The sequence below is a fragment of the Gopherus flavomarginatus genome, chromosome 2 (assembly GCF_025201925.1).
Source record: "Gopherus flavomarginatus isolate rGopFla2 chromosome 2, rGopFla2.mat.asm, whole genome shotgun sequence".
NCBI classification, from domain to species: Eukaryota; Metazoa; Chordata; order Testudines; family Testudinidae; genus Gopherus; species Gopherus flavomarginatus.
The window spans coordinates 229,847,004-229,857,564 of NC_066618.1; the positions used below are offsets into that span (position 1 = coordinate 229,847,004).

The following is a 10,561-nucleotide window of genomic DNA, read 5'->3' on the forward strand; positions in this document are numbered from 1 at the left end:
TGCACTCAACCCCCCTCACCATGCAGTATAGGCATCCTGAAGTGCAGCAGTCATTGCACAGCACTCCAGACATGACATATTCAAACCTGTGACTGTACAGTTCCCCACCACACCCCGCCTGCCCTTTTAGGTTCCCAAAATATTGTGTGTCTGTCAATAAAGTTCTTTTCTTTTCAATAAATGAATTCTTGGCTTTGAAAACAGTCTTTATTATTGCAGAAAGTCAAAAGATACCTTAGCCCAGGAAAGAAACAGGCACTGCAAATCAGCTTAGGAAAAACAGAATCCTACTAACATTGTAACCACTGCACTTCACTCCCATGCAAGGCACCAAACATGACTGTTGGTTTTCAGCCTCAAATTCCTCCCTCAAGGAATCCCTAATCTTTGAAGCCCTGTGCTGGGCCTCTCTAGCAGCCCTGCTCTCTGGCTGTGCAAATTCAGCACCCAGGCATTGAACCTCAGAGGTCCATGCCTGACTGAATCTTTCACCCTTCCCTTCACAAATATTATGGAGGGTACAGCACAAGGATAACCGCAGGGATGCTGCTTTCCCCCACGTCTAGCTTCCCATACAGAGATCTCCAGCGCCCTTTTAAACAGCCAAAAGCACACTCCACAGTCATTCGGCACCGGCTCAGCCTGTAGTTGAACCGGTCCTTGCTCCTGTCAAGCTTCCCTGTATATGGTTTCATGAGCCAAGGCATTAACGGGTAAGCAGGGTCTCCAAGGATCACAATGGGCATTTCAACGTCCCCTACTGCGATCTTCCAATCTGGGAAAAAAGTTTCTGCCTGCAGCTTCCTAAACAGGCCAGTGTTCCGAAAGATGCGTGCATCATGCACCCTTCCAGGTCAGCCTGTGTTAATGTCAATGAAACGCCCACGGTGATCCACAAGCGCCTGGAGAACCATGGAGAAATACCCCTTCCGATTAACGTACTCGGATGCTAGGTGGGGTGGTGCCAGAATAGGAATATGCGTCCCATCTATCGCCCCTGCACAGTTAGGGAAACCCATTTGTGCAAAGCCATCCACAAGTCCTGCATGTTCCCCAGAGTCACGGTTCTTCTTAGCAGGATGCGATTAATGGCCCTGCAAACTTGCATCAAAACGATCCCAACGGTCAACTTTCCCACTCCAAACTGGTTCCAGACCAATCGGTAGCTGTCTAGAGTTGCCAGCTTCCAGACTGCAATAGCCACCCGCTTCTCCACCGGCAGGGCAGCTCTCAATCTCGTGTCCTTGCGCCGCAGGGTGGGGGCGAGCTCAGCACTCAGTCCCATGAAAGTGGCTTTTCTCATCCAAAAGTTCTGCAGCCACTGCTCGTCATCCAAGACTTCCATGACAATGTGATCCCACCACTCAGTGCTTGTTTCCCAAGCCCAAAAGCGGCATTCCACGGTGCTGAGCATTTCCGTGAATGCCAGCAGCAATTTCATGTCGTACACGTCAGGCGACTCGCTATCATCATCGGACTCCTCATCACTTTGGATCATAAGGAATAGCTCAACTGCCAAACATGATGTGCTGGCGAGACTCATCAGTATACTCCTCAGCAGTTTGGGCTCCATTTCCCACAGAAATCGCGCTGCACAGAAACCGTTGAGGGAGTCAAGATGGCGCCAAACGTGGACAGAAAAATAGGGATTACTGAGATGTGAAGCAATGCATCACGGGGCGTTGGGACAGGAAGCAGAATGACCCGCACCCTCCGCCCCCTTCCCACAACCTACGGTGCCAAAATGGGACGAGGTGCTCTGTGGGATAGCTTCCCATAATGCACCACTCCCAACAGCGCTGCAAATATGGCCACACTGCAGCGCTTTTCCTACACAGCTGTACAAAGACAGCTTTGACTCCCAGCGCTGTACACCTGCAAGTGTAGCCAAGGCCTTAGTAAAAGTGGTCTCTTGTAAGAGATGGTCTCTCTTCAAAGGTTTTCACATTAGAGTGTGGTGGTGTTCTGTGAACTCTGCAAGTAGTCACTCGTGACAGGTGATCTCTCTTCAGAGGCGGTCCCTAAGGCAGGTTTTACTGCACCTTACAATTTGCAAAAAATTATTAAGGAAAACATAGAAAAGGAAAACCCACTGAGTTGAATTCAGGTGCTCTTCCTGTAATTGAAGGTAGTATTGTAATTATCTGTGCTTACTGTCCTTGGTACATACATGTGCATGTAGAACGAAATAAGCAGGGAGCAGAAAAAAAGAAAACATCAAATGAATAAACAAGGGGGAAGAGAGAAAAAAACTGAGACTATTCATCCTCTTAGAAAAATTTCAGTCAGACCCAAGAACATTGTGTAGACTAGGAAGGTTACCTGTTGCCACCACTGCTACACTGGTGCTGAACCTGGTTTAACTGATAGGGCTGATTAAAATGCACCAAGGTTTCTGAAACAGCGCTCAATATAGTTTGCCCTGGTATACAATCACAGTTAGACTGGGTTCGACACCAGCCAAACCATAACACATTACCTGCAACAAGTAATTTTTTCTAACACAGACAAGTCTAGGAAGAGCAGCCATGGAAAGATTACACCTTAGACAGAAAACAAAATTTTCCACACTGCATCTAGTTAAGAAAAATTCTCTAGAGTGCATTCCCAGTCAGCTCATTCTTGGACTCAGTGAGATTTAGGATTTAACAATCTCATTAAACACAAAAATCTAACTTTAAAATACAGTTGTCTGATTTACTAGTCCATACAGAAAATACCAATAAATGAAACAACAAGGATGGTATTGAGTCCTGTGGCACCTTATAGACTAACAGACGTATTGGAGCATGAGCTTTCGTGAGTGAATACCCACTTCGTGGGATGCATGTACAAGCTCATGCTCCAATACATCTGTTGGTCTATAAGGTGCCACAGGACTCTTTGCTGCTTTTACAGACCCAGACTAACACCGCTACCCCTCTGATACTTGACAAGGATGGTATTGTTTCTCAAAGCATCATAGGTTCATAATTCCCCTAACCAGGTTAACAGACTGTCCCTGGAATCTTGCAGTGACATATTTGTAAGGAGGGGATACACAGAGGATGGGATAAGCATTCTGTGTTAACTGCCCAAGTAATGTGTTGATTCACACGAACAAATCGAGGTCTTTAACACTAGAGAACCTTGCTTTCAATTTGAACTAACCATAGGGATCCAAGTGTTCTGTAAAACTCCACCTCCATTCATACGGCCCCAGCTGCTACTTATGTTTATTAGTGTAGTAAATACGTCTGGCTTTACCATTTGTCTAGAGTAAAAACTATGAACTGTCTCAGCTGCCAGCCTATGCTGTGCTGGGGGCTGTTACAGAGGGTTGGCACAGCTAATCCCCAGCGCCAGAGCCACTCTCCACTGTTCAGTTCGGGTTATAACATCTCACGTGACACAGCTTCATGCCAGTGATCGAAGCCAACGTGTGTGATCGGACCTGTCTGCCAGGCCGGGCTGCGGGGCGTTACCGGGGCTCGCGGGCCAAGCCGCCACTTGCTGAGCGTCCCCTCCCCAAGCCCATCGAGCCTGCTGCTTCGCTTGCTGCCGGGGACCTAGCGAGGGGCCGTATTCCCTGAGCGCAGCAGCGCCCGGTGACACGGCGCGGGCACAGCCCACGCGGGGCAGGGGGTTTCTCTGGGCGGGGAGAGGAGTCCCCGGCGCGCGCCCCGGAACAAGCCCACTCAGGACAAGAGGTGCCCGGGGCTGGCCACAGAAGACCCGGGGCCGGAGCGCTGCAGCTCCCGGGCTTACGGACCACTGGCCGAAGGGGCACCGGGAGCAGGCGGAGCTCGCCCCGCCGAGCGCCAGGCACCTTCGGGGGACGGCTGGGGGCGTGCGCGAGCCCGGGCCTCACAATTGGGCGCGAGGCAGCCTGCGGCGGGGCAGACACGGAAAGTGGCGCGCGACGAGCGCCGGGACCCCCAGCTCTGCCAGGAACCAGGGCGGCCCCGCGCGGGAGGAGAGCGGGGCGCTGTTCCCCCCGCCCGGCCGCTCACCGCGTTCTTCTTCTGCACCATCTTGTCCATCTTCTTGGCGATGCGGATGATCTCGTCTTCCGTGCTCATGGCTGCGGAGGCCCGAGTGGGGCGAGGGCCGGGCCTGCGGGATACACAAGAGAGACGAGAGGGGGCCGGCCGCGGACGCAGCCGCTCAGGGCCCTCCGTGCAGAAATGGAGCCAGGCCGCCGGATAACAAATGAACCCAGCAGCCCGAGCGGCGGCGCCGGCGCCAGGCAGCGCTCATCAAGCACCAGCCCGGGGAGACAGACCTCACTCAGGCGGCCCGAGAGCATCCACCCGCGCGGGGGGAGCTGGGGAAGGCGGGGTTAGCGGCGCGGCGAGGCGCGGGCCCTGCCCCCACGGGCGGGAGGTGCCCAGCACTCCGGAAGCAACGAGCGAGGGTGGGGCTGGTGCCGGCCGGAGTCCGGCTCGCTGGGTGCGTCCGCGGGGCTGTGGCGCGCGCACAGGTGCGCTCAGAGCATGCGGCCCGCGCTACACAGCGTCAGCTCCGCACCCCGCTCCTCAGGGCCGTGGGGAGCCAGTTCCCCCGCCCCTGCGGTGCGCTAAGTGCTGGGCCCGGACAGGTGCGGGAGCTGCAGTCTTCAGTCCCTGGTTCCCTGAAGGCGCGTCACAGCGATCGCTTCTAAGGACGAGCGGCTGCTCCGCTCGCCCCTAAAGCTGTTACTGCCTGGAGGGGAAGGAGGCTCCCCACAAGCCTCACCCGCCTTGCTTCTTGATTGGGTGGGAGCAGGATTCCTAACAAGCCACTTTCTGCTCCCCTTGGTGGTTTCACTTCACCAAGGGCATCTCTACACTACAAACTTGAGTCCAGCTACAGTTCTTGCTAGATCTCATATTGAAGATCATGGTGTAAAGAGACGGTGGCATGCAAGGATGTTTCTGTCTACCCTTTTCGGGCACTTTTAAATTAGTGATGTCATACCCCTTCTGCTCTAGGCTGCGCGAATTGGAGTGGTATGCACACACCATTCTCTTTGTGCCATGTTGAATATAACATATTCACTCAACACATTCAAACCTGTGGGTCTTTACCGTGTGTGCGATAAGCACAACTAAACTAGCTTAGGTCAAAACAATATAAATATTTGTGACAAACGAAATTTGACAAAAATCAGTATTTCTAAATATTGTTACTAAACCTAATCTCCATGGATTTGTAGCTAAAAGAAGGAACTTTGAAACGAAAAGCAAGTTTTTCCGGTACTCCAACTATGGCTGAAATAAATGAGCAAAATATTGTGACACTTCAAAGTGAGGATGAACAATCACAGTCTTTTGTTGCCAAAAAATCTTTTAGTACTAGTGAGTTATCCAAGGTGAAAGAATTTCCACTGAAGTATATCAAAAAACAAGAAGAAGCAGGTGTTAAAGGACTGAAATGAAAATATGATGAAAGTTATTTGTCTATTGGTTTTATGTGTGTTGGAAATAAAGATGTTCCTGATGTGCAGTGCATCGTGTGCAACAAAATACTAGCAAACAGTTAATTGGCTCCTGCTAAATTTCGTAGGCATTTGGCATCCAAGCATGCTGAATATAAAGACAAAGATATAAGTTTTTTCAAGAGGAAGCGTGACTCACTTGGAAATTGTAAACTTTCAATGATTAAAATTGCTAAAGCAGACAATAAAAGTACAACAAAAGTGCAACAGAGACATCTTATTGAGTATGTTACCATATAGTGCTTGCCAGAGAAGCTCACACTATTGGAGAAATGCTTATCAAGCCTTTCATGAAAGATATTTGTAACGTGTATGTTGAGCGAGCAGTCTGGTAAAAAAAATTGATGCTATACAGTTGTCAAATAATACTGTTGCACGCCGTATTAAAGATCTTGCTGATTACATAGAAAAAGAGCTAGTTTGCCAACTGAAAATTTGCCATGAATATTCATTGCAGCTAGATGAGTCCAATGACGTTTCAGGACTTGCTGTGCTACTAGTATTTGTCCGATACAGATTTAATAATATTATTGAAGAGGACCTGCTCTTATGTGAATCTCTGCAAAGCAACACAACTGGAGAAGAAATAGTCAATTGCGTCAACAATTTTATCAGAAAGCATGAAATTAGTTGGGGAAAATGTATTGATGTATGTACTGATGGTGCTCAGGCAATGATCAGGAAGATGAAGGGAGCTGTAATGCAAATCATAAGTGTGGCACCAGAAAGCACTAAGAGCCATTGTGTTCTACACAGACAAGCACTTAAAGTTAAAAAAAAATACCAGCCTATCTGAAAACTGTGCTTGATGAAGCAATACAGATTATCAATTTTGTCAAATCTCGACCACTTCAATCCAGGTTATTTAAAATTTTGTGTGAGGAAATGGGTAGTCAGCACAAAGCACTTCTTTTACAGGGGTGGCTATCCAGAGGAAAAGTGCTTGTGAGGCTTTTTGAGCTTTGTAGTGAACTACTGGTATTCTTCACTTCAGATAATTCAGGATGAAAATTTAATGACTGTCTGACAAATTCCTCATGGCTAATGAGACTTGAGTATCTTGCAGATATTTTTGCAAAATTAAATGAAACTAATCTGTCGCTGCAAGGAAAGAATGTGACCATTTTTACTACATAGATAAAATTTCATTGTTAAAAAACTGGAATTCTGGGCATCTTCTGTAGAACAGAATAACTTTGACTGCTTCCCTACAGTACATGAACTTCTGACTGAAATAAATTCTACAGTCCATGAAGAAGTTTCCAGCACGATTTTACAGCACTTACATGACTCGCAGGCCTCTTTTTTAGAATATTTTCCTACAACTACTGATGATAATGCTTGGGTTCGAAATCCTTTTGCAATTACAGCCAAACCAGTTGGCTTTACTGCGCATGATTATGAAAGCCTAATTGACTTAATTTCTGAGTCTGATTTGAAATAGAAGTTTAAGGATCTTCCGCTGAATAATTTTTGGAGCAGCCTAATAGAAGGGTACCCTAATGTGGCTAAACATGCAGTTCAAGTGCTCCTTCCTTTTGCTACAACTTATTTGTGTGAGACAGGATTTTCGTATTATACTGCAACAAAAAATAAATATAGGAATAGACTTGATGCTGCGCCTGACATGAGGATTCAGTTTTCCAGCATTATTCCTAATTGTCATAAACAGATAGTTAAGGGTTAATGCCTCTTTTACTTGTAAAGGGTTAAGAAGTTCACCTAGCCTAGCTGACACCTGACCAGAGGAACCAATGGGGAAACAAGATCACATACAGCCCCCAGCTAAAACCCCTCCAACGCATCATCAAGGATCTACAACCCATCCTGGACAATGATCCCACACTTTCACAGGCCTTGGGTGGCAGGCCAATCCTTGCCCACAGACAACCTGCCAACCTGAAACATATTCTCACCAGTGACTGCACACCACACCATAATAACTCTAGCTCAGGAACCAATCCATGCAACAAACCTCGATGCCAACTCTGCCCACATATCTACACCAGCGACACCATCACAGGACCTAACCAGATCAGCCACACCATCACTGGTTCATTCACCTGCACATCCACCAATGTAATATACGCCATCATATGCCAGCAATGCCCCTCTGCTATGTACATCGGCCAAACTGGACAGTCTCTACGGAAAAGGATAAATGGACACAAATCAGACATTAGGAATGGCAATATACAAAAACCTGTAGGAGAGCACTTCAACCTCCCTGGCCACACTATAGCAGACCTTAAGGTGGCCATCCTGCAGCAAAAAAACTTCAGGACCAGACTTCAAAGAGAAACTGCTGAGCTTCAGTTCATCTGCAAATTTGACACCATCAGCTCAGGATTGAACAAAGACTGTGAATGGCTTGCCAATTACAGAACCAGTTTCTCCTCTCTTGGTTTTCACACCTCAACTGCTAGAACAGGGCCTCATCCTCCCTGATTGAACTGACCTCGTTATCTCTAGCTTGCTTGCTAGCACACATATATATACCTGCCCCTGGATATTTCCATTACATGCATCTGAGGAAGTGGGTATTCACCCACGAAAGCTCATGCTCCAAAACGTCTGTTAGTCTATAAGGTGCCACAGGATTCTTTGCTGCTTTTACAAAAGGAAGGAGGGACGTTTTCTTTTGTTTAGAGTCTCAGTTTCAGCTGGAGTGAAAAAGATCAAGGAACCAGCCTCTTATCAGAGTAGTAAGTTTTAGAAAGGGATAAATAGGTTTATGTTTATTTTCTTTGTAACTTGTCTTGGTGCCATTATGGGAATTATCAAATTTGGGTATTCTTGTGTGTATTAAAGTTTTTGCCCAGGGGAACATCCTCTGTGTTTTGAATCTGTTGTCTGTGAGAGTAACTAGTATGCTAATCTCTCCCAGAGGGGTTTTCTTTTACCTTTCTTTTCTTTAATTAAAAGCCTTTTTCTTAATACCTGATTAATTTTTTCCGTGTTTTAAGATCCAAGGGAGTTGGATCTGGATCCACCAGGAGTTGGTGGGAGAAAGGAGGGGGGGATGGTTAATTTCTCCTTGTTTTAAAATCCAAGGGGTTTGGATCTGTGTTCACCAGGAAATTGGTGAAGTCTCTCAAGACTACCCAGGGAAGAAAAGTAGTGCTTGGGGGTAGTGGCAGCGATACCAGATCTAAGCTGGTAATTAAGATTAGAAGTGTCCATGCAGGTCCCCACATCTGTACCCTAAAGTTCAGAGTGGGGAAGGAACCTTGACACTAATATTAAGTGAATTTGTGATAGAAAAATGCAGAAACAGCAATCCCAGTCAATCCAAATTTGTATTTCTGTTTATAAAAATAGATTTTCCTAGTAAAAATCTAATTTGTTTGGTGTTTGTGTATGTATAAAAACAGGTTTTTTTAAGTAGAACACTTTTTAATTTTGACTCTTGCACTTGATTTTTGTACTACTTTATACACGCTTTCCAGTTAGAAATTGTTAGTTCAAGTTATTTTAAATTGTGTTTTTGCTTTGTTTTAAAAAATAAAATATATTTGAGCATAAATAATGCAATTTTTTATTTGAAAACCAAACAACTACAAAATAATGTGTGTTCCGTAATAGACTAAAAAGTGTTCTGTGGACAAAAAAGTTTGGGAAACGCTGCCTTAGTGTATACATGGACACTGCCTTGCCCTAACTACACCAGCATAAACCCATTACCTCTCGTGGAGGTGGAGTTATTTTGTCTTTTTGGTGGTGTAGTAGGGCACTTACATCAGTGGGAGCAATGCTGTAGTGTAGACACTGACATAATTAGGTTGATGTAAGCTGCCTTACATTGACCTAATTCTGTAGTATTGACCAAACCTGAGACTGGAGCTTGTGTCCACACTAGTCTAGAAATTGCCAACCTTAGCTCTTGTGTAGACTGGCCACATGGTGTTTTAACTCTCCTCTTGTCCATAGCTGCATAGAGGCCTTCTCCACACTACAAAGTTAGGTCAACACAAGGCATCTTACATCAACCTAGTTGTTCATGTACACTTAAATTGGTCTCCCACCCATGTAAGTGCCCCCTTACTCCAACATAGTAACACCATCTCCCCAAGCAGCATAAAGCCACAATCAACATACTTAGGTGGATGCAATGCAAGCATAAACACTGCGTTATTTATTTTGACTCTAACTGTTCTCTACAGCTGCCTCACAGTGCCTCACATGAACTGCTCTGGTCATCAGTGTGAATTCTATTGCTGAGGGGTCATGGAGACCAGAATTACCCCTGTCTCTTTAAAGCTCCACAAATTTTTGAAACTCCTTTTTCCTGATTGCCCAGCTTGGCAAGCACACCTAGCAACTCTCCATTGTTGAGTGCAACTGTCAGCTGATTATGCTGGCCACACACTCTAGTCACACTCATGTCTGGAGTAGACATGCGATGTTGGATTTTCTGCGCCTGTGGGGAGAGGAGGCTATGACTGCACAGTTCCAAACTAGCCTAAAAATGTCTACATCTGTGAGCAGATTGTTCAGCAGATGCAGGAAAAGGGGTACAACAGGGACTAGCAGCAGTATCACCAAGGAGCTGCAGCAGGCATACCAGAAGGCCAGGGAGGACAACAGATGGATGTGAAACCAAGCTGCAGACTTGCCACTTTTACTGCGTGTGTTGCGCTACATACTATGCTCAGCAGAGACACCACCCCCAACCCTCACATCAGCATGGATACCTGCAAGGAGCCTGAGTAACGGAGGAGGAGGAGGAGGTGGTAGTCAGGGCCAGTGCAACCATTTAGGTGACCTAGGATTTGGGGGGCAGCATTTTCTTTGGCAGTGACCATGGTGGCTGGATCTTTGGCCACCCTGGTCGCCGCCAGCATTTAGGCAGAGGGAGCTGGGGCAGGGGAGCGCGAGGAGGGCTGCCTGCAGCAAGTAAGGGGGGGAGGCGGCATGCAGGGGAACTCCCCGCCCCAGCTCACCCGTGCCCCACCTCCCCGAGCATGCCATGGCTCCTTCACTTCTCCTGCCTCCTGGGCTTGTAGCGACGGCGTGCTCGGGGAGGAGGCGGAGCAGAGGTGAGCTGCTTCACTTCGCCCGCCTCCTAGGCTTGTGGTGCCAATCAGTTTAGGTGCTGCAAGC

The 10,561-nt window shown here is 47.1% G+C and overlaps 1 protein-coding gene across 1 annotated transcript in view; it reads right to left on the reverse strand.

Moving 5' to 3' along the window:
* The window catches only part of TCEA1 (transcription elongation factor A1), a 58,525-nt gene extending 54,229 nt beyond the window's left edge, over positions 1 to 4,296 (reverse strand). Inside the window, exon 1 of the mRNA XM_050938929.1 lies at positions 3,993 to 4,296. Within this exon, the coding sequence (XP_050794886.1) occupies positions 3,993 to 4,061 (69 nt within the window). The 5' untranslated portion in view covers positions 4,062 to 4,296. The remainder of the gene's footprint in view (positions 1 to 3,992) is intronic.
* Between the last annotated feature and the right edge of the window lie 6,265 nt (positions 4,297 to 10,561).